At 40.7% G+C, this 24831-nt stretch overlaps 1 protein-coding gene across 4 annotated transcripts in view; it reads left to right on the top strand.

Moving 5' to 3' along the window:
• APP (amyloid beta precursor protein) overlaps positions 1–22287 on the top strand; it is a 294233-nt gene extending 271946 nt beyond the window's left edge. For 2 of the 4 annotated variants that reach the window (XM_082625056.1, XM_082625058.1), the window contains 4 exons: positions 1367–1420; positions 8094–8194; positions 11967–12113; positions 21058–22287. In XM_082625056.1, the coding sequence (XP_082481182.1) occupies positions 1367–1420; positions 8094–8194; positions 11967–12113; positions 21058–21159 (404 nt within the window). In that variant the 3' untranslated portion in view covers positions 21160–22287. The remainder of the gene's footprint in view (positions 1–1366; positions 1421–8093; positions 8195–11966; positions 12114–21057) is intronic. The other 2 variants (XM_082625057.1, XM_082625055.1) reach the window with 1 other exon arrangement.
• Positions 22288–24831: the final 2544 nt, after the last annotated feature.

Genomic DNA, 24831 nt, shown 5'->3' with positions numbered 1-24831 from the left:
AGCCTCAGACATGGTCATTTGCCCCAAGTCGCCTGCCTTGTAAATGTTGGGTTTAGATGCCTCTGCCCTCCTTTCCTCCTCTATGGTGCTGCCAGGCTGCATGATAAAGGACCAAACCACCTTTTTCTTTGGATACATCCAAATGTCTTGGTATTCTCAGCAACATTATTTTCTCCTATTTTGAAGACTTGGCTTGCTGCCACTTTCTTCTCCCTTACTGTTCCCTGCTAACGTGTGGCATTCAAAATCAACTTGGGTTTATAATCCCATTTTTGAATTCCCGGGCTGCGTGCATCAGTAAGCTGTATGGTTTTACTGAAATTTTTGATCCAAATGCCATCCCATCGAGCACACCTTCTCTTCCCATGGACACCTCTGCTCACTTTTTCTTACCTTCTTCCTTTTATATTTCCCAGGCCTTACCCAAGAGGCTTTATCCTCCCTCATGGCTTCACTGGCCCCTTGTCCATTATTTATCCTAAAAGCTTTGTTTCTTTCCCTTGCCTGTTTCTTCAAAGACCAGGGTAAGTTCAAGTTAATATTTTCTGAGAATCAGAGGCACTTTGGAAATACCAGCTAATGGTCAACAACAGTGGGCACTATTGTGCTGACTGCAATGTTTTCTTTGGATCAGACCCAAAATACTCGCAAAGGAAAAATTGTGAAAGTCGACAAATATGAAAGGAAGTATTTGCACTTCACACATTTCAACTCTATGTCATCTATTAAATAGAAACCAGTCTTTAAAAATACAGAGAGGGGGGAGGAAACTCCGGTTTACCTCTTCTACCCTCAAACTGGGAACAAATTTGATTCGCTAAATGGCAGATTATGTGGTGAAACGTTCCTCTCCTGATAAACTCCTGTTTGCATTTCTCCTGGCGATTTAATGGAGTCCTTTTGTAGTTAATTAACTGTAAAATAAAATAAGATTTTTTTAAAAAAAAAAGATAAGATTGGATAGTTGTAAAAGGAGATATCTTTAAGATTTTCCACTGCGCTGGGTATAATGTATTTTATTTCTAATCAAAAGCCAAGAAACTATTTCTAAATTCGCTGAGAGGAAAACCCACACTCCCAGCCCCTCTTCTGTGATGTTGCCGCGTATCTTATCCTGGTGAGCACATTTATTAGAAAACTAAGGAGTAGGATTGGCCCATCAATAGCGATAAGCCTTTTGAAGTGGTACCCCTCCCATCCTTGATGCTCAGAATTAACTCACTGTGGTTCTTTTCTAGCTGCTTTTTTTTTTTTTTTAATAACTTGTGTATTGCACATGCTTTTCCTTGCGCTGTGTTCAGGAGCCACGACTTACCATCTCGATTTGTCTTGTTTGCTTTCCGTGTATCTTGCTTCCTGTGCCCAGTTGAGCCTGTTGACGCCCGCCCTGCCGCCGACCGAGGACTGACCACTCGACCAGGTATATCCCGGTGACCCTCCGCCCCTCCGCATCTCGCGCTTGCGCAGACGCAGCCCCTTTCTTGGGGGTCAGCCTCTCAGAATTGCAGATATGGAGAAGCAGGGTTTGAAATGACCATGGAAACCAAACTTTTTAAAACTCCCCTTTGCTTTTCCTTACACTTCATTTCCCAAGTTCCTAATTAGGTGATCATTTTTTTTCTTTCTGAGCGTTCCTTTTGAAACAATAAAAAGGAACCCTTCCAACGTTTGGTTTTTTTCTTTTGATTTTCTGGTGGAGAGGGTTCTGTAGAGCCTGTTGGTCCTCAAAAATGGAAACCTACACAGATGCAGACTCTAGCTGGTGACGACCTGGTTACTGCTGGAACATCTCATTCTTTCTTTCTTGTTTGGTATCCGGATGGTTTGTTTCTAACTGAACTGGGCTCAAACTTGAGTCAGTTCCTCAAGTAGACATGAGTTCGTAAAAATATCAGAATTGGAATATCTTTAGAGACAAGAAATTTTTCCATTTTATCTTTTGTGGGTTGTATATACTTATTCTTGATGAGTGTCTAAAACACAGCAGAGGTATGTGCCTAATTTTCCATACAAGTTCTTTATTTTTTATACTACCTAAAACTCCCATTAACACTGATATGGACACTTCTTTTTTTGGTAGTTTCCCAAGCATTAAGAAGAAACACACTTTCACCTTCCTATGTCTCAAATTTAGCTTTAAGAATAATGTCACACCAAACAAAAGCACATACATGCCTGGTTTTGACCCCGTGCACTACCTCGCCCAACTGATAAGTACCCATTGCTTTCAATGAATCAAAAAGAGAAGTTACTGAATTGACAGATCTGTATATATTCTGGAGAGATTTTACTCCCAACAGTACAAACCTACCCATAAATGTTTTCTTCTGTATCTTCCTAATGTCCCCATGTGGTAATCTAGGAACAGGGCATTAACCTCATATGGAGATGTTAACACAAGGAGGTTGACCTTTGCTCCCAGGTTGAGATGCAGACAGCAGCCAGGCCAGGAGCAGCCCCTGCCCCTCTCTGCCAGCACAGGCTCAGGTTCCATCTGCTTCCCACCACAATCACTGACGAGAAATTCAGAGTCTGCCTTGTGGCACCTTCATGCCTCTGCGCTATAATTAACAGGGCAGCGGGGGCAGTGGAGTGACACATCTTGACAGCCAATCTCCTTGATTTTATGAATCTCTTTCTGTAGGGCTTTTCAGAGAAATTTAAATTATAGTAAGTCAGACCCAGTTTCAGCTCTTCTAACGTCTTCCTTATTGCAAGTGTCACACAAGTAAATTTCAAGGAACCAGCAGTTGACACATCCCCAGCCTGCTCAGCCCACTGGTAGGGCCCAAGGCTGAGCGAGGGTCCGTTCCATTCTAACTGCAGCTGATACTAGCTTAGGTTGGTCTTTTGCCTTGGGCCTTTTTTTATGGCACTTCCTACTTTATTTTTAAAGGAAGAGATGTTTTTCATCTGCAAGCATGAAATGTGAATTAGAAGCACCCATTCAACCAATTTTATTAAGTTGCTACATTGAGCACACTGGGCAATTATGTTCCTATTGAAATACCCAGGAAGAGGTAACACCACTGAAGTAGATTTTTTTCCTTTTTTAAAAAATCTAAAATGAAAAGGGCTTTTCCATACATTCTTAAACAAAAACAATTTGTTTTAAAGGAAGAGCTTGAGAATACTTAGAGGTAATATACAGATGGGAAGAAGCTCCTTCTAAAGTCTTTGTTGTAACAATAGCAATAGCTCATTTTGATATTTCACAAAGACTCTCCAACTGCTTTGGAGGGTCAAAAGAAATTAAGCAATAAGGCCCCTGTTCTCAGGAGCTTGAATAGAAAGACCACACTTTGTGTATTTAGAAAGATGAGATGGAATTAGAAAGGCACAGAAATACAAAGTAACATAAAGTGTAAACCACCTTGTGATGTTTGTTTGTGATTTGAGCAGATGGGACATTGACCAAGGGGTGCATTAATCAGGGCATTTGCTGGAGATGAGCTTTAAGATAAGTTTTGAAAGGTTTGGGGCACATCCATTGTCAAAGAAGAGGGGAATGTTCTATACAGATAGATGAGAGAATGGCCTGGGCCAAACTTCCTTTCTTATAGTATTGTAAGGCTTGGGTTCCCCAATAGAAGAGGGCCATAGTGGGGAAAGAATGCTCAGATAGGAAGTGAGGGAGATTCTAGCTAAGGTATGTTTATGAACAGTCCTATTTGCTGCATATGTCTTAAGACATGCTCTATATTTTTGTGCTTGTAGTGAGCCTTTCGAGCATTTGGACCAGTTTCCCCCTGTGTTTCCTAGCATTACTTTCGGTTCTTCATCATCACACTTTATGAGACCACGTGGTTGAGTCTAATGTGCTCAATTATATCATTAGATTGTCCAAACTTAGAAACCCTTTCCAGGATTGTCACATCATGTTATTCAATTGATGTCATTGTTTTTTAAATAATCACTGCTGTCACTCTGAAACAAGTAAAGAAAGGGCTTTTGTATAATCACAACTGAGGAAAATGACTTCTCCTTGACTTCCATATCTGAAATAACAGGGTATAGTAACTTCTAGAATGTAGTGTCAAGGAAGGAACACCCTTAATATCAGTGGTGATTTCTAGGGACGGTGACCATTACAGCTACTCCCCTGGGCTTATTTCCAGAGAGCAATAGACTCTGAAGGACAAGTAACACCATTTGACCAGAATAAAGGAGACAAATACAGGCATACCTCGTTTTATTGCTCTTCACAGATGTTGCATTTTTTACAAACTGAAGGTTTGTGGCAACCCTGAAGTGAGCAAGTCTATTGGTACCATTTTCCCAAAAGCATTTGCTCACTTCATGTCTTTGTGTCACATTTTGGTAATTTCGCATTATTTCAAACTTCTTTGTTATTATTATATTATGGTGATCTGTGATAGTGATCTTTGATGTTACTACTGCAAGATTACAACTAGCTGAAGGCTTAGATGATGGTTAGCATTTTTTAGCAAGAAAGTATTTTTAATTAAGGTACACACATTGTTTTTCAGAATAGACTACAGTATAGTGCAAACACAGCTTTTATATGCACTGGGAACCCCCCCAAAAATAGTATGACTCACATTATTGCAATATTCACTTTATTGCGATGGTCTGAAACTAAACCTGCAATATCTCTGAGCTATGTCTGTACATTAGCAGGCTCTTCACAGGGTGGAAAGCTTACCCTTTCCACTATAATTTTAACCATGCTTCTCCAGTCCTAATAAAGGAAACCAGATCCTTTGAGAAAGGTTTCCTGAAGGACATGCTTCCCTTCTTCAAATGAACATGATTCGCTTCTTGCTTAGAGCCTGGTGTCAGAGCTTAGAGAATGAGAGTCTGGTGTCAGAGCTTAGAGTGGAATCAGGACAACTTGGAAAATGCACTTGGTAAAACTGTAAGTGAAGGTCCCTGTGATTTATTTAAAACTTCTCATCACATATCACTATATGCAGTTTCAGCTTATTATCAATGACATTTTCCTGGTGCAAGCTTATTCATTTTTTTCCCCTTTTAATGACATTTGCTTAATATATGGAAAGGCTTTTCAGTGAATGACTATACATGCTGTACAAAAATGAACTGGGGAGAGCCCTTTCCACTGAGAGTCCTGCAAACTATTGTGCTATAATTAATTATCTGTTGTTCTGACTTGCTACATGAATTTGAAATTTTTTTGACTATTAAAAGTAATCTTCATGTCCTTTCAGAAAGAGTGTGGGTTTTTCTAGAAGGAAAGACTATTCAAGAGAGTTTTCTTAAAATCTCAGAAATATAATTTTAACTATCGCACTGTTAGATCCTGATGACAGAAAGAGGGTAAGGTATAAAGAAATCACTTTGGTTCTAAAGGGGCCTCAGATTTAAAAGGGTTTGTAGAAAAATAAAAGTATACAACTAATGAGAAATAAAAGAGCATTAGTGTCACAGCCCAATAAACATTTGTATCAGGAAGATTAGAGGTCAGAATAAGATGAAACTTATTAGAAAATGCTAATCATTTTAAAGCAAGAACATAAATAAGAATAGAGAGCCCTACAGCTCTTGGGATGGGGTTAAGAATCAGGGGACAGTCAGTGAGTGGACCAGTTAAAAGATGAGAGAGAATGGGAAACTGTCCTGCTTTGATTGTGCTTCTGTCTTTCATATGTATATTAAACAGGATGGTCTTTGGTTAAAGGAAAGGAAAATCCAAGACAGGTGAAGATGAGACAACAAGGCACTAGCCCTTTGTAATATTTATCTATTACTGTGTAATAAATAACCCCATAACTTAGCAACTTAAAAACAAACATTTACCTTCTTATAATGAATTTCAAGGATTTCAAACATGGTTTAGCTGGGTGCTTCAGGCTCAGGGTCTCTCAGGAGGTTGCAATCAAGACATCTGCCACAGCTGCAATCATCTGAGGGCTTGAAGTTTGGCTAGGGCTGGTGGGTCTTCCTCCAAGATGGCTTGCTCACATGGCTGTTGGCAGGAGACCTCAGTACCTCACCATGTGAACTTTTGAGTGTCCTCACAACATGAGTGTCCTCACAACATGGCAGCTGGCTTTCCCCAGACCAAGTGATCCAAGAGAGAGAATACAAAGGAAGCTGCCTTGTATGACCCAGTCTCAGAAGTCATACCCCATCACTTTTGCCATATTCTAACAGTGGAAACAAGTCACTATATCAGGTCTACACCTGAGGAAAAGGGAATTAAATGCCACCTCTTTTTTTTTTTTTTTTTTTTTTGCGGTACGCGGGCCTCTCACTGTTGTGACCTCTCCCGTTGCTGAGCACAGGCTCCGGACGTGCAGGCCCAGCAGCCATGGCTCACGGGCCCAGCCGCTCCATGGCATGTAGGATCTTCCCAGACCGGGACACGAACCTGTGTCCCCTGCATTGGCAGGCAGACTCTCAACCACTGCGTCACCAGGGAAGCCCAATCCCACCTCTTGCTGGAAGGAGCATCCACAAATTTGTGGATATATTTTTAAACTACCACACTTCTCTACTCAAGTCCAAGTTCCTATAAATCATGGGCTGGGAGAACTTGAGGGCAAGATCGTAGAACCCCTCTCCCTGATCTTTGTGGACCGGGAAGATAGGGATAAGAAAACGTAGTTGTGACAAGCAGAAGGAAGAGAAGACAGCATCACAATCTACATGCCGGGTGGAGGCTGACATTGATCTTGGGTCCATTTTCAAATAGGTTGTTAAATGGAAGCTTTCTGAGCAGTTGACCAAGAATCAGTGATATGTCACAACAAGCATGGGTTCCTTGGATTTTGTAAAATTATCCTCTTTTCTCTTTGTGTAGACTGTGCTGTTAGACTGGCACGTCATACACAGTGGACATTGCTTTTCAATTTCAGCAAGATGTGTGACAAGGTTCACAGCACCTTGTAGACAAGATGTAAGAGTTGATAGACCAAAAGCAGGAAATCAGGTCCCATGGGAGCTGAAGGAATTTGGTAACATGTAGCCCAAGTAAGAGAAAAATCAACAGGAACATGATGCCTCTCCTTGGGTATCTGACCTGTTCAAGGCTATATAGTGCAGAAGGGAGATTTAGGCTTGCTCTGTGTTGAACAGAGTGGAAGTTATGAGGAAACTGATTTTGGTTTAATGTAAGAAAGGCCATTCTAGTAGACAAAGCTGTCCAAAAATGGAGGCAAACTGATAATTCCTCTCTGTTTAAGGAGAGCTGAGAGTTTACCCCTGGGTAGGAACACCAGAGAAGAGATGATTTTAGAAGCCATTCTCATCCTAAAATTCTGACTTTTGATATTTAAACGCTGCAACGTGGAAACGATATTTATACTTTGTAATTTCACTTTTTGTTTTAAAAATTTGTGTTTTGATTTTAAGCTTCAAATTACTATCTGAAAAATTAAATTCATTATAACAATTAGTATAAGAATCATATAGCAATTTATAGAGAAAGAAGAGTTAGTACGTTAGAAATTCTGTTAGTCCCACAGAAGCATTTTTCAAAAATTATGTACTGCAGTTCTTTATTCAGCAGATGAACCATTTACATTATGTATCTATAACTAAATCACTTAACTAAATAAATGATATGATTTTTACAGTGCTTCACTGCATAGATGCACGAACATAATTTATTTGTAATTGGAACAAAGTCCTAACTTAGCAGTTTTGTTCTGCCAGGTAATTAATACTCATTTTTAAAGCCTTTTATTATTTTTTCTGAAGGAATGAGAGCACATGGAAAAAGACATAATAGGCTACACAGTAAGCACCTAAACCAAGCGAGCATATTCTAGGAGCAAATCCTTTCCAGCCTACCAACTAGCATTTAACTTCTGTCTTTTTCCCCATTTAAAAAAAAAAAATTATAGCATGTGTTTAAAGGCAATAGAAGCCTGAAGTGCAAATTTCTTTAATCTTTAATTTCTTTTTGTTTAAAATAGGTAGTGGTTAAGGATTTAAATATAGGGTGTCATTTTCTGGAAGAAAGTCATTAATCTATTTTCCTCTAACTTCAGGCCTAGAGAGAAGTTTCTGGTAGGCTTTGTGTTGTAATGTTATTGTTTATAGATAAAACAAATGGACTGGTCTGCGTATTTTGATTATGGTGTAATGCTTATGGTATCATGCAGGTTCGGGGTTGACAAATATCAAGACGGAAGAGATTTCGGAAGTGAAGATGGATGCAGAGTTCCGACATGATTCAGGATATGAAGTTCATCATCAAAAATTGGTAGGTGGGCTTCCCTGGTGGCGCAGTGGTTGGGAGTCCGCCTGCCGATGCAGGGGACGCGGGTTCGTGCCCCGGTCCGGGAAGATCCCACATGCCGCGGAGCGGCTGGGCCCGTGAGCCATGGCCGCTGAGCCTGCGCGTCCGGAGCCTGTGCTCCGCAACGGGAGAGGCCACAGCAGTGAGAGGCCCGCGTACCGCAAAAAAAAAAAAAAAAAAAAAAAAATTGGTAGGTGACATAATCTACCTCTTCAGGCCACTCTGTCTTGCCATGACTTTCGTTCCTCTTGGGTCAGAAATCCAGTTAAGGAAAAGATTAAAACAAAAATAAAACACTTGCCTATAGGATCATCATGAAAACGTGAAGAAAAGAAAAAGAGGCTCTTTATATAGTAGTTCTTTAGGTCTAGGAAGCAGCTGAGCCCACGTTGGGTTTAAAGTGGAATTACTTTGTATTCTAGCAGCCATTTTAATTAGCCTCCTGTCTGTTTTCTGGGAAATCAGGTTTATCATAGGTTTGTGTGAAGGATCGAAATCTCAAATAAAACATGTGTAAACACTACTTGGGTTCACAGAACAGCTTCACAGCCGTTGGCTTAATTTCACATTTGTAACTCTTCCCCTGGGCTTCATTGCCTCTCTCTCACCCCTCCTTTCTGTCCCCTCCCCACATTTTAAATTCTTCCTCGGTAGTGGGATGTGTGGGACTCCCGGACGTAGGTAGAGGGGTAGGTGAGCCAGACTGCATTGTGTTCCCAGCAGTGTGTTCAGCAGAAGGCTTGGGCAAGAAAGACTGTGGCTTCCTTTTCAGACAAAATTGCCCTTTTTCCCCCCAAATGTTACAAGTGGAGTAAATCAAAAGGCACCCATCTCATAGGGAGGGTGGGAGGGAGGGAGATGCAAGAGGGAAGGGATATGGGAACAGATGTATATGTATAACTGATTCACTTTGTTATAAAGCAGAAACTAACACACCATTGTGAAGCAATTATACTCCAATAAAGTTGTAATATATATATATATATATATATATATATATATATATATATAAATTAAATTAAATAAAATAAAACATAAAAAAAAAGGCACCCATCTCCCTTAAGGTTACATAAAAATCTTTACCGAAAGCTTCAGATAAATCAATCCTGCATTATGCTAGGGGTCCTCCCACCTTAAGAGTAAATAAGCCCAGCAAGTGCCTTAAATGAATAAAGAAGACAATTTTGTTGCACATTCAGTAGTGAACAAGAGTGGTAATCAAATTCTGAAAGCAGTAATAATACTTGAGAAGGACTCACAGGCACTTCCTATGTTTTTGTTTGTGTGTGTGTGTACATGTGTTTTTCCCTTTCAAGGGGAAACTGTCTTTCCACTATCCATAAATAAAATTTGTAAATCCAAGTATTAAACTCCAACAGAAACCCCTATAAAGTATAGTGTATGCCTCTTTTCACTCTAAACAACTGAGGCAAGTTCAAAATTGACTTGAGATTCAGATTTGCATTTTAACTCCCATAATCTTTTTGATAAAAGCACAGTGAACTTTTTGAAGCCCGGTTTTCATTGGCAAGTTAATCCAGTGTCAGTTATTATAGAATCAGAGGCGCTCTTGATCTGGCTGATGCTGAAGAGGTTAATAAAGACTTGTGGAATCTGTTGAGGATTTGGGAGCTGGTGGGGCAGAGAGCTGAAGATTAATGTGTGGATTTGTGTTTTCTGGTGCTTGTGTCATAAAAGCCCATCTCCGCAATGACACTAACTCCTGTAATACGACCGTGACTAATGGCAGAAGCAGCAGTTAAGAGAATCAGCTCCCTCTACAGAACTAGTTGATGAAATAATGTACTATAATTAGTACAATACATGTTATAAAATTACAGTATTTTCTTTTTTTTTTTTTTTAGACATACATATGAAATTTTAATATATATATATATATAAATTTTAAATTTTATACATAAAACTTTAATTTAAAAAAAATGCTTCCCAAACTTAATGTTAGCTATTAGAGGGCTGCTTAAGTTTTACTTAAGATCCCCCATTTACTCAGATCTGCAAACAGGCCTTCACAGAGTTATGTAGCCTCTGGTAGTAGCTACCTTCTCCTGCTTCTGTTAGAGTTGGGGAACAAAATTTACTTAGAATCTGTTCCTGCCAAAGTATCTTCATCATTGAGAAAATTTAGTGTTTTTCCCCTTTGTTCATTTATTCAGCAAATACCAATACTTACTGATCCCCTAAAATAGTGTTGACATCACATTGTTGAAAATCGGTTGGTATTACATTTTACCTACTTACTCCAGTTCATCTGGGAATACCCTAGTAAGCCTAGAAGCCATATAATTGATTGTGATTTAGAGAGAGGGTTAAAAAAGCACAGTAATAATGACCAACAGGCTAAACAAGGGTGAAAAAAATCAACCGGCTAGAAAACAGAAAAGGATCTACAGTATTTTCTTAAAGACATAGGAAGATGTCCAGACTTGCATTCATTTCTGATTACCTCATACTTTTATCGTTAGCTAATTAATGATTCGCTTTTTATAAATATGTTGAGTGAGCATATTTGTTTAGAAAGGGGCATAATTATGAACAGTTTCTAATTTTGTTGCAGATATACCATAAGTAAAACTCTTTTAGAAATTCGCTTTATTTGCTGTATTTCATGTTGCCTTTTCAGACTGCTAGGACGTTAGTTCTAGCCATGACAGTCAGTCATTTTACTATTTTGAGATTATACTCAAAGAATTATTTAGGGAGCTGTTTTTATTAATTTACATAGCAAGTGTGGTATATGTTCAGTAGTAGTTGGGCCAGATGATCTGTCATAAGATCATCTCCTTACATAAAAAATGATAAAAGTTGCAGTGTGTTTTTATAATTCCATTCAAGTAAAGTTGAAAAATAATGACTTGCGTTTATAAACAGTATGAAGGAATGTAGTGTAATAAATTTATCACTGAATAAATTTCTTCTTTACAGTATTCTCTAAATTCTTTTCATGTTTAACACAAATAAACATCAAGAATAAAACAACATTTTTAGTTGAGTTGCCAGAGACAACATAGTAAGAAAGCATGTGTTAATGTGTCGCTATTAAAATTCCTATCTTGTTGCCTACTACTTCTTCTCTTTGAAATAAGTGCCTTTTAAGCATTATGCTTCTCAAGGTTAATTAGTGTCTTGCTGGATTATTGTGGCTGAAAGTAGGTAAGAAGATGTCTTTTTTCTTCTGTTTAATGCCTTTGTTTCAGAATGCTTGTTCCTATGTATTAAAAATGTCCCTCTAAGGAAATGAGGGCATCTATAGTTTGGAAAAGCACCTAAGGTATAGTGGTCATGCGTCAGGTCTCCCAGTTTAAACCTGCTGTGACTGGGAAAATACTGACCTCCTTTCATAATCACGATCCGTGCCTTGCCAGTTTTTGATAGATCTGAGAGATGCCATCCCCCTCTTACAGAATGTTCCATCTGTCAAAGGGTTTCAGGTCCCTGCAGGCTTCTGTTTTGCCTTTCTGGAGACATGTGGGGGATGGAGGGAAGTGGACTTTCTAGGGCTGGGGAAGCCACCTGTTGTACATCATTCTATAGACTACAGATGTCATTCTTAGTAAGTAGAACGTGGGGTTTTTTTCTCAAGTACACACCAAATAATTGAGTGACCAACAACTCAAACTTACGGCATAAAATATATACTGAGTATACTGAAACTTTTCACATACCTCATCCAGATAACTCCGTAATTACAATCCTTTCTCTTGCATTTGTTTTCAAGGTGTTCTTTGCAGAAGATGTGGGTTCAAACAAAGGTGCAATCATTGGACTCATGGTGGGCGGTGTTGTCATAGCAACAGTGATTGTGATCACCCTGGTGATGCTAAAGAAGAAACAGTACACGTCCATCCATCATGGTGTGGTGGAGGTAAGTAAACGTGGCTGCGTGTTTGCAAGTGGGAGTTAAAGACTGTGAAGAAAATCTTGCTGGGTGTTAGACGAAGAATTATCCAAGTATCTCTTCTTTGAACAAACAATCCATATTGCTGCTCAAGTTGCAGCTATTTTCTTGCTTCTGATTTTTATTCATTCCAACTTATAACTACTGTATCAAGACATTGGGGATATATGCTGCTATTTCCACTTCTTATAATTTGTATTGAAATATCAAAATAATACTAATGGTAATGCCTGGCTTACAGATATTGTAATTACGGATATTGTGATTACAGACATTTAAAAGAAAAAATAACAGCAAAAGTTACAAATGAAAAAGGAAGTGGAAGGCTGCTTTTAAAAAAAATTTTTTAAGCACATTTATTCCTGGATTTTTTTATCTTAAATAATTTCATTTCTAACTCAAGCCAGGTAATAGTAAATAATTCTCAGTAAAGAGTCTTACCTTTAAAGTCTCACAGAAAATCACATTGTACCAAAAGGCTGAGTGAAATATACAAGGTTGTTCAAGACCTTTAACCTGTCACCCTGCACATCCACCTGAAATATCTTAGTTTCAAAGTGTTAGTGCAGTGGCACTGGAGGTGGAGAGAAGACCTACAAAGTGACAATTACATTTACTTGAGACTGTCCAAACACCCCAACCTGTGAGAAACAGGAGTATGTACAGCACAGAGGTAACGAGTTACACCAACAAAATAGAGTAAGCTGCAGGATTCAAATATGATGCCTTAAACCCATGATACAGAATATTTTAAAATAAAATTAAATGTGCAAATAAGTTCTTTGTATGCATTTAAAATGCAGGGTTTAGGGGAGGAACCTCACAGTATATGTATTTTTTAGGAAACTGTTAGGGAAAGTGAATTAATACATCTTGAGAAGTTTAGAATTTTTAGAACTCAAAGAGATCTCAATGATCAGTTAATTGATCTTCTCATTTTCTAGATGAGAAAACAGACCCAGAGAGAAGACATGTCCTTTCAATGTCAGATTCCATAGAGTCAAGTTCACAGTACAGATTTCCCCACATCCTGTCCATAGCTTTTTCCATCAGAGCAAAGTTCAGATATTTCCAGTGAGTTAAACTTCTCACTAACCCCAAGGAAATGTGCTCCAAACCATTCTTGATTATAGGAGGGTAGGAACAGTTTAAATAAATTAAATTTGTGGCAAAGCCAGAAACCTCATTTAGTTCAGCACTTGGAACATCCAGGCTCCTTGTTTACAGGAGCTGCTGATGGAAATTGGTTTTGAGTCATGTGTTCCATGTCCATCCTGGTGTGGATGTGCTAAAGAACAGTGAAATGAGTGAATCCAGGAAATAGGTGGCAAGATGTATAAGAACTGAATGATTGACAGATAGGAGGGTGAGCACATAAATAAGCGACGACAACACCATGAAGTGTGGGGCGCGGCTCTTCATAATAGTATCTCTGAGCTTCTGTCCTTTGAAACTGTAAGATGTATTATTAGTAGCGTTATTAACATCAGTAATCTCATTTCTACTCAAAACAATTTTTTTAATTTTAATTCCATGATTGAGCAAAAAAAGAAAACTGTTTTCATACTTGAATAATTCAAAAGCCCATTTACATTTTTTAATATAATCATACATTTTAATGGCCTTGAACTGATGAATCTACCCAAGCGGTGGCTTCCTTTTTATCAAAGTGCCCGTCTTTGGTGCCAAAGGACAAAGAGCCGACATCAGTTTGCTCAGGCTGCCATAGCAAAGCCACAGACTGGGTGGCTTAAACAACAGAAATGTATTTCCTCACAATTCCTGAGGCTTCTCTCCTGGGCGCATAGGTGTCCTCCCTGTGCCTTTACATCATCTGCCCCTGTGCAGGTCTGTGTCTTAATCTCCTCTTCTTGTAAGGACACTAGTATTAACTGCATAAGGTCCATACTAATGACCTCATTTAACCTTAATTTCACCTTTAAAGACCCTCCAAATACAGCTATATTGTGAGGTATTAAGGATTAGGTTTTTAGCATCGGAATTTGGGGAGGACACAGTTCCGCCCATAACAGAGGCCAGTGATGCTGGGCGGTAAAACAAGGCATCTCAGGAGCTCTTTGCCGTGATTGCCATGATTGTGCATGAGACTTACCAGGTACTGATTTCAAAGGACACCTTCCCCAGGTCCCACCCCAGACCTAGGAAAACAGAATTTCTAAATAAGAGGCTGGAAATCTGAGTGTAGAAAATGTTCGCAACTGAATCAGACATGCAGTCAGTTTTGAGAATCACTGATGTATATATAGTGTTACCACTCCTGCCTCTTTGTTGTCTAAGCAAACCTTAGGGGGTAGAAAATGGTATCTCCTTGTCTCCAAGCTCACTAGTCTCTCACTAGTCGCCTTTTAAGCCTTCTTACAGCTGCCTAGGTTAAATGTTTATTTTGGTTAGCTAGCAAGAAAAGTCTCCTTGGTTTTGGAATATTAGAGCAGTTGATGCTTTAACATGAGTTCTGAAAAAAAATTAATTAATTTTTAAACCAGAAGGCATCCTTGTAGGGAGGGCAGTCAATCAGCCCTTCTCTTGGTATTTATTTTGTTAGCTACTTGAGAGCAACTAGGAACCTCTAGAGTGACTGCCCCACCTCCTTTTGTGTTTCTTTGCTTCATTTCCTGTCACTTCCTTCTTCCTTAAAGTAACGATGTTGTCAAGAGCCGGGAAACCATCCCTTTTTCCCTGGAAAGGCCTTCCTTTCTCTCCATTCCTTAGGTAACCCTTCCTCAAGCTCCGTGTTGAGCCAGCGTTCAACACAGAGCTTGAGGAACTTCAGGCTTACTTCATCTAAGGTGCTCGTCACCATCCCTGCCCTCAGGAAGGTGATAGTCTACCTGTGGTGATTGCACTTGGACACAGAGAGCTGCAACCCAGCCTAGACACCTAGGGTGCCTCAAGTGGTCTGGGTGATGAAGGGTGCTGGGGGGTTTCAACATGACTGCTCTCAGAATCTACGCCGAATTAAGTGATCCTCCTACACACATTTCTCTGCCTGTCTTAGCAGGCTGTCACCCTCAAGGACATGGAAATAACTTTATTGCCAGCTCTGGTTAACCTATTTCATTAATGAGTAACCTTATTTCACTAAGAACAAACATGAGTAAATGAGTATTCCCAGATGGATGGGTCTAAGTCTGTCAGAACAGAATACAGTCACACTTCACGCCATCCGTGCATGAAGGAGAAATCACGAAAAAAGGCTTGGTGTCCAGGAAATCACTCCTTCTTAGAGGAAAAGATTCCTGCAGAAGTGAAAGCAAGCCCAGTACTTTTATTAATAGAATCGTTACCCGGTGGAAATGAGCAGTTGCTAGTTTTTGTTTTGAAAAACTAAGAAATAGGGACTTCTCTGGTGGCGCAGTGGTTGAGAGTCCGCCTGCCAATGCAGGGAACACGGGTTCGAGCCCTGGTCCAGGAAGATCCCACATGCCGCGGAGCAATTGAGCCCGTGCGCCACAACTACTGAAGACTGCGCGCCTAGAGCCCATGCTCTGCAGCAAGAGAAGCCACCACAATGAGAAGCCTGTGCACCGCAATGAAGAGTAGCCCCTGCTCGCCGCAACTAGAGAGGACCTGTGCGCAGCAACAAAGACCCTATGCAGCCAAAGATAAATAAATAAAATAAATTTTAAAAAAAAAGAAAAACTAAGCAATAAATATTGATTTAATGACTTGCTTATTCATAAGGCCAGTGTAAGTCATTAGCCATGGTTTCCCAAGGAGATGACAGTGCTTCATTTGTGCTTCAAGCAGTGACAAGATAGCCTTCTGTTATTCTGTTTTCCAAATGTGTGCACCATCTCTGGTGGCTGAGTATCCCAGCGCCTGCTGAATTACCCACCATTGTCCTGCTGTAATCAGGTTCTGCAAAGCCCATTGATCCCAGGTTCTGTTTAGTAGCAGACGGGCCTTTTCTACACTGATGTCAGTTGACACTGAGTATTTTAAAATATATATTAGAGTAGTATGTCCACTACTCCTCATCTTTAATAAGAAGGGGGGGGGGCACAAATTCTCTTTATTGAAGGACATAAAACAATTTTTCTTTCACAGATCTGATAACTAGGACACCAGAAGTCTCCCATCCCCACCCCCAGTCATCTCATGAATGATTTAAAGAAGAGAGTTGCTGGGCTTCCCTGGTGGCGCAGTGGTTGAGAGTCCGCCTGCCGATGCAGGGGACACGGGTTCGTGCCCCGATCCCGGAAGATCCCACATGCCGCGGAGCGGCTGGGCCCGCGAGCCATGGCCGCGGAGCCTGTGTGTCCGGAGCCTGTGCTCCGCAACGGGAGAGGCCACAGCAGTGAGAGGCCCGCGTACAGGAAAAAAAAAAAAAAAAAAAAAAAAAGAAGAGAGTTGCTTATTTAGCTTTTTATGGAGATATGGCATATGACTCTTTCTAATGAATGTGCTCTCAGATTGGTGACATTATAAAAACAGGTCCTTATGGGTCCTTTCTTCCTGGCAAAAAGTCAATTTTTAGTGGCGGCACCTAGCAACCACTATAGCAGTCAGACAGATTGGTCAGGTTAAATTGGAAGCAATGGTAAGAAAAAGTGAAGGTGGACTCAAAATCTTCAGGTGGCTGGAAGTGAACTGCAGGAGGAGAAATTGGACGGTCAAAGGAAATCCTCAGCGTAGCGGGAGAGTTCCAGGGCATGCCTGAAGAATTACTTGATGTAGGCGCTAAATATAACTGAACTACTTATAAAGAGATGGAAATATAATTAAGAAAATGAACATGTATACTGTAGAGTAGAAAACCAATACTGTAAGGTTACTAGAAGGGATAAACCATTAGCTTGAAAATGTCATTGCTGTTCTCTTTGCTTGTGCTTTTCCTTCCCATGTTCCTGGTGTTTCTGATGTTATTACACTCTCCGGTTATTTTGCATGTTTAGTTTGTCTTATCCTCCATTCTTTGTCCACCTAGATGACCTGACATGGAAAGTCTTAGGGGCCGGGATTCTGTTGTTGGGCCATGCATAAAGGGACACCCATCAACACACATCCTGCTGATTACTATACATAATAAAATTAAAATACAGTGTCCACTGGCCCTCCTCCAAGCTTAAAGTACCTACATGAGAAACAGGATAGCAGGGGTAACCAGAAATTAAGGAGAGACCCAAATAGATTTTATGGAGAGACCCAAATAGATTTTATGTCTACAGTCTAGTGGTTGAGCTATAAATTCTTCTGGATATAATGAAGGAATAAATAGCTCCAAAGAGTCAAGGTCAGGGAGAAAGGGGTAGGAAGAGGGCATTAGCCAAACAGTAGTCAAAAGTTCTACTCAAGGTCATATTAGGACCAGATGAATCAGACTCTTTGGGCTCAGTTCTCAGTGTGTGTCAGCAGCAGTGACCCGTGGAAGTCCAAGCTGGGGTGCAGCACAGGGGCCCTGGGGTCTCTAACAAAGATGAAGACTTCAGATCAGTCACTGCTCCCATAAAGTCCAGAAAGTGCAGAGAGGGGATGCTCAGAGGTGCTGTGCTGGATGGGTTTTCATCTCAGCAAGTGACACATGTTCCTGCCCCAGGGAGCAGATGGGGATTCTGTCCCCCACTCCATTGTTCTACAGTTCCTTGCAGAATAAGCACCACTGGCTACATCTTGCCCCAGCTCCATTTGAAGGGAAATAGTGAGTGACAGATGGCTGAGCCTTGCTGGGGAGGAAGGCTCCATCGACATGGAGTTTATCCACGGACATGAGTACTGTGTTTCACTTTTAGCTCTCGAGGGGTTGGGAATAAAAAGATGCAATCCACACTCCTTGGGTGCCACGTTGTAAAGGCAATCCCTTCTGCTGTAGCTCCTGAGCCCTCTGAGGCCTGAGGGCCAAGCCGCCCCACTGCAGGACTGGCAGAACAGCTGCCCTCCCAGCGGCAAAGGGTCCTGAGGATTAGCAAGTAGAAAAGAGACCAAGAAAAGACAGGAAAGTTAGCTGCCTGGCTTGCATACAGCCTCTGAGCCTCGCATTTACTGGCAGGGCTCTCTTAAAGAGTTGGGCTTTGGCCTTTGAAGAGAAGAGCAATTATTAAGTTGCCAGGTGTTCCCCTGCCCTTGATGAATGCAGCCAGTATGAGGGTTGACGTGGCTCCAGGGGGAGATACAAGTTTAATACTCCAACAATCAAGCAGCGCTATGTTTTCTTCTACACTCAGAAACATAGCAGCTTTGTGCTTGATCTCCTGGGCAAGATTTTTTTTAATCTCCACATTCTTTGAAATATCAGTTAAGAGGTGGCACAGCGCGAAAAGAAGCCCAAGTTCAAATGGCATAGGGCTGCAGACAGGCTGTTTCCAGATTTGGAGAATGAATGAAATCTCTTGTTATTAGTGCTGACCTTTTTTTTTTTTTTTTTTTGGCGGTACGCGGGCCTTTCACTGTTGTGGCCTCTCCCGTTGCGGAGCACAGGCTCCAGACACGCAGGCCCAGGGGCCGTGGTTCACAGGCCCAGCCACTCTGTGGCATGTGGGATCTTCCCGGACCGGGGCACGAACCCGTGTCCCCTGCATCGGCAGGCGGACTCTCAACCACTGCACCACCAGGGAAGCCCGGTGCTGACCTTTATTGGTGGCGTTTTAACTTACAAGCCAGTGGCTAATGACACAATTGCCAGTTAAAGCAAGGTGACCTCATTTGTTGACAACAGAGCAGATCAAAGGAAGAGAAAGGGATGAAAAAACACCAGTGATTATTCCCCCAGGGCCAGCGATGGTGAGCCATGTCCTCTGAGGGGAATTTTATGTCTTTTTATGCCAGCTGCCTTGAGATTAGCCAAGGTGATCATTCCAACTCATGATCAGACTGAAAGGCGTCAATTGGTCCATGAGGTGGAGTCATACAAAGTAACCTTGGGGGAACCAGATTACTCCAGTTTTATTGAGATATATTGACATATAACACTGTATTAGTTTTAAGTTTGCAGCATGATAATTTGATATATGTATATATTGTGAAATGATTACCAAAATAAGTTTAGTTAACAACTATCACTTCACATAATTACAATTTTTTTCTTGTTATGAGAACTCTGAAGATCTGTTCTCTTAACGACTTTCAAATATACAATGCAGTATTGTTGACTATAGTTACCATGCTCTACATAACATCCCCAGAACTTATAACTGGAAGTTTGTGTCTTTCGACCATCTTCACCCATTTCAACAACTCTGCAACCACCAGTCTGCTCACTGTATCTATGATTTGGGTTTTTTTAGATTCCACATATAAGTGAAGTCCTATAGTATTTCTCTTTTTCTCTGTCTGACATTTTGCTTAGCATAATGCCCTCAGGGTTCATCCATGTTGTCACAAGCTGCAGAATTTCCTTCTTAATTATGGCTGAATAATATTCCATCATGTGTGTATCACATTTTCTTTATCCATTCATCCATTAATGGGCACTTAGGTTGTGTCCATGTCTTGGCTATTGTAAATGATACTGCACTGAACATTGGGGTGCAGGTATCTTTGCAAGATAGTGATATCATTTCCTTTGGATACATACTCAGAAGTGGAATTGCTGGGTCATATGGTAGTTCTATGTTTGGTTTACTGAGGAGCCTCCATACTGTGTTCCATAGTGACTGCACCATGCTTTCGGTCTAAATTATTCATTAGCCGGTGTGGTTTAGTCATGATGTATCAGTCGCCCTCCATCCCCTAGACCTAGTGTCCTAGCACCAACACACCCACTCTCTGGTGTTTGTCCTTCGTCGGGTTCAGGGGGAAAAGCTGCTTCAGGAGCTAGATGTCACTTTGCAGCACTGGACAGTGGAGAACAGGTCTGCGGCATTCTCCTGGAAATGATGAAGGGACCCCAATCACATCATGTACAGAATAGAAAACATCCCTTTGAAAGAAAAACCAGCTTCTGGACAGCACATCTTACCCTTTCCTGTGGAAGACGTGCTTCTTCACTCTGATTAAATTTGCGTTGATTTTCTCCATCTTCCAGTGGTTTTACAGAAGTTTTAAAGCAATCATAACAAAACTAAGCTTTCATTTATTCAGCAAAGAGTTAAGTATTTGCTTCCTCTCTTCTGTGGACTATTTGAGGTACAGCAAATATACTAGAAACCTAAACATCCCCCCGCACACCCCAACACATACCTGGCCCAGCCTGCAGAGAGTAAATAAGTGTAGCTCTGGCCTAACAGTGACAGTGAGGGGAGGAACACAAGTTTACAACTGCTGGTCTGATCTTGGAGGGGAACCACCATATCACAGAGGGAATCTCTTTAAACCTTCGGATGACACACTTTTAGAATCTTAGTGCTAGGTTAAAAAATAATAATAATCTGGAACAGCGTGTTCTTTCTGTGTTTTTTAATATCTTTTGATATACCTATATCATTATTTTAATTAAAAGAGTCTTTCTTTAACATCTTAAATTTAGTGAACACGGAGACAAACTAAAACGAGCTCGGGGAGATATTCAGCAGTCTTCCTTTCTACTTTGCTGAATCTCTCTCCGTAATACTGTTGGCTTTTTTTTCTAGCTTAACACCACACTTTTCAAGTAAGGGAGTCTTTCCTGGAAGCCTTTTGTCTTTTTTCGAGCCAACAGGGGAAGAAAAAAATATTTATTGCCCTAGATGTATCCAGTTACTATTCAGTTGGGGAAGCAACCAATGAGCGCTTCGCAAGCAAAGCCAGCAGGTCAAGGTTTTAAGCGCCACCTAGTGGTAGATGGAGCATCTGCATAACTGGTGGGCACAGGCGTTCTGCTCTATGTCAAAGTGGTGAAGAAAGAGGGAAAATTGTGGGTGTTCTCAAATCTTGGCCAGAGAAGAGTACAGTGCACCTTATCTTTTTACTGCTTCTCCGTGTGCACTCTTAAAAGATTGCTTTTCTTAACGCATTTGTCCTCGTTCTTGCTTTGCAGGTTGACGCAGCTGTGACCCCAGAGGAGCGCCACCTCTCCAAGATGCAGCAGAACGGCTACGAAAACCCAACTTACAAGTTCTTTGAGCAGATGCAGAACTAGACCACCACCGCAGCAGCCTCTGAAGTTGGACAGCAAAACCATTGCTTCACAACCCATCGGTGTTCATTTAGACAATAATGTGGAAAGAAACAAACCCTTCTGTTCTATTATTTACTCATTATCGCCTTTCGACAGCTGTGCTGTAACACAAGTAGATGCCTGAACTTGAATTAATATACAGATCAGTAATGTATTCTCTCTTCACATTTCAGTCTCTCCACTACATTATTAATGGGTTTTGTGTACTGTAAAGAATTTAGCTGTATCTAACTAGTGCATGAATAGATTCCCTCCTGATTATTTATCACATAGCCCCTTAGCCAGTTGTATATTATTCTTGTGGTTTGTGACCCAATTAAGTCCTACTTTGAAATATGCTTTAAGAATCGATGGGGGATGCTTCATGTGAACGTGGGAGTTTAGCTGCTTCTCTTGCCTAAGTATTCTTTTCCTGATCACTATGCATTTTAAAGTTAAACATTTTTATGTATTCCAAATGAGTTAGAGGATTTTTTTTCCACAATGGCATTTTACTGTACAGATTGCTGCTTCTGCTATATTTGTGATATAGGAATTATGAGGATACACGTTTATTTCTTTGTGCCTGTTTTATGTGCACACATTAGGCATTGAGAATTGAAACTTTTTTTGTCCACGTATCTTCGGATCTTTGATAAATAAAAGAATCCCTGTTCATTGTAAGCACTTTTACAGGTGGGGGAGGGTGGGATGGGATTGCTCTGCTGGTCTCCAATTACCAAGAATTCTCCCCAAAAATTTTCTGCAGGATGATTGTACAGAATCATTGCTTATGACCATGATAGCTTTCTACACTGTATTACATAAATAAATTAAATAAAATGACGCTGGGCAAGAGTTTTCTTTGAAGGATGACTATGGATGTTAAATATTCAAAGTAATTTTGGGTGGGGAAGAAGAGGTAGATTCAGTTTCTTTCACCTAGTCTGAAACACTTTATTTGTGATACCAAAAAAAAAAAAAAAAAATGAAAGTGGAAGGAACAAAATCAGGGAATGCGGAAGGCAAGCCTAGACAAACCCTTTGAGCTTTGTCTTCAATTTGTATAAAACGGTGTTTTCATGTAAATAAATACATTATTGGAGGAGCGCCATTGTGCTGGTGTGAATGATTCCATGGTAACAACCTTCTGAACCTTGAGTCATCGCAAGACTGCTAAGAACATTCTAATGCTGGGCATCCACGCCTGTGGTGTCTTAGCTGTAAGTCTGAGCAGGAAATCGGGGCCAACTGGCAACTCCCAGTGCTAGTAAAATACTTCATAGACCTAATTCAGTTTTTACTTGGTCCAAACTATTTTGCTGCCATATCTTCGTCCTCAAGTTTGTCCCTGTCTTAGTCCATTCAGGCTACTATAATAAAATTATAAGCCACTAGGTAGCTACTGGGTTTCTCACAGTTCTGGAGGCTGGATGTCTGAGATCCGGGTGCCAGCATGGTCAGGTGAGGGCCCTCTTCCAGGTCGCAGACTTCTTGTATCCTCATGTAGAAGGGGCTAAGGCCTCTCTGGAGCCTCCTTTACAAGGGCACATATCCCATTCCTGAGGACACCACCGTCATGACCTAATCACCTCCCAAAGGCCCAACCTCCTAATGCCATCACATTGGGCATTAGGGCTTCAATGTGAAGCTTGGGGGAGACACAAACACAGAAAGATTGTAACAGCCCCTAATAAGATATGAAGAGAAAAGTTCTAGGGAAATAAAAGAAGACCAGCTGATAGCTATCGATAAAGCAGGATTTCTCAACCGTGGCACTTTTGGTATTTTGTAGGGAGTAATTCCTTGTTTTGAACATTGTAAGATGCTCAGCAGCATTCCTGGTCTCCACCCACTTCATGCCAGTAGCGCTCCTCAGTTACGATCATCAAATATGTCTCCAGGGCTTCCCTGGTGGCGCAGTGGCTGGGGGTCCGCCTGCCGATGCGGGGGACGTGGGTTCATGCCCCGGTCTGGGAAAATCCCACATGCCGCGGAGCGGCTGGGCCCATGAGCCATGGCCGCTGAGCCTGCGCATCCAGAGTCTGTGCTCCACAACGGGAGAGGCCACAACAGTGAGAGGCCTGCGTACCGCAAAAAAAAAAAATGTCTCCAGACATTGCCAGATGTCCCTTATGGGGGGAAAATCATCTCCATTTGAGAACCTCTGCTCTATATCTATTTTAAAACAATGTCATGTGTACTGTACATGATTTTTAATTGGAGGAGCTTGGGCAACTTCTATTCCAAAGGTCTAAGAACACGTTGACCCTGGTGTTTTTGCTGTGCTGTGCTTGATAACGGGAACATGAGAACAAGCCAGCACCTTTTAGCCTTAAATAGCAACCTTTTAAACACTAAGCACAGAAAATTAATCAAAACTGTTTCATCATGTCACTATGCAGTATGAACAGATTCAATTAAAACTCATCTGGCTGTGTCTTATTTTGAGGAGAACAAAATGCTCAGCTCCCTCTTGCTGTTCAGGGCAATTAGACATGACTGCTATATGAAGATGCTTAACTTGACAGTTTACATGTATAAGCAACAGTTCCATTTTGCCTGACCCAAAGAGAGGTAGCTAATGGGGGGAAGTTAGTCCTAATATAACAGTAATGAAATGACAGTAATGAAATGAAACCAAACCTTCTCAAACATATACGATGTTACTCCCAAGCCAGCCTTTAATGCCAGTAGTTGCAGCCTTTAGCTTTGATCATTTTGGAGCTAATGAAAAGAAATTAAGTATATATATATACATATATATGTATATATATACACACAATTATGTATACATATACTGTATATAATTATGGAGGAAAAGAATAATGCCTTATAATCTTATTCTCAAATTAAGGTATAATGAGAGAATTCTCCAGATAGTCTGGGGATTAATCAATAGATAATTTACACAAAACTAAAGTGTTACAAAATAAAATTGTAGTAGTAGTTGCCCAGGCCAAATTTCAATGATTTTGAGGGAGTTTGGCCTGGCAAGCCTGATGGATGAAGAACAGAATCTCAATGTAGGTGTTTTTTTGGGGTGGGCTTTTGGTTTTTTTATTTTTTATTTTTTATTTATTTATTTTCCTTATAATAACGGGGTCTTCGTTGAGGTGTGTGGGATCTTTTCACTGGGGCATGCAGGCTTCTCTCTAGTTGTGGCATGTGGGTTTTGTCTCTCTCGTTGAGGCGCACGGTTTCAGTAGTTGTGGCGTGGGGGCTTAGTTGCCCCACGGCATGTGGAATCTTAGTTCCCCAACCAGGGATCAAACCCAAGTCCCCTGCATTGGAAGACAGATTCTTTACCACTGGACCACCAGGGAAATCCCTCAATATAATTTTAATCTTATGTATTTATTATGAGTGAAGTTGGAAATTCTTTCATATGTTCAATGGCCATTTAATAACTCTGAATTTTCTGTTTATCTCTTTGTTTTGGGCTTAAAGTCTACTTGGCTATCAGGATTGCAACCCCTGCTGTCTTACTGTTTCCATTTGCCCAGTAAACATTTGCCCAAGCTTTTATTTTTAGCTTTTTCAATTGCTGCGCTTTAAGTGTGTGTCTTGTATACAGCACAGGGTTGGGTTTTTGCTATGTGAGCCAGTTTGAAAATCTTTTAAGACACGAGTTAGGCCCATTCAGTTTTATGA

This window comes from Mesoplodon mirus (genome assembly GCF_964341445.2).
Source record: "Mesoplodon mirus genome assembly, chromosome: 6".
Classification (NCBI taxonomy): domain Eukaryota; kingdom Metazoa; phylum Chordata; class Mammalia; order Artiodactyla; family Ziphiidae; genus Mesoplodon; species Mesoplodon mirus.
Note: the sequence above shows the minus strand (reverse complement) of the source record. Positions and strands in the feature narration are given on the sequence as shown.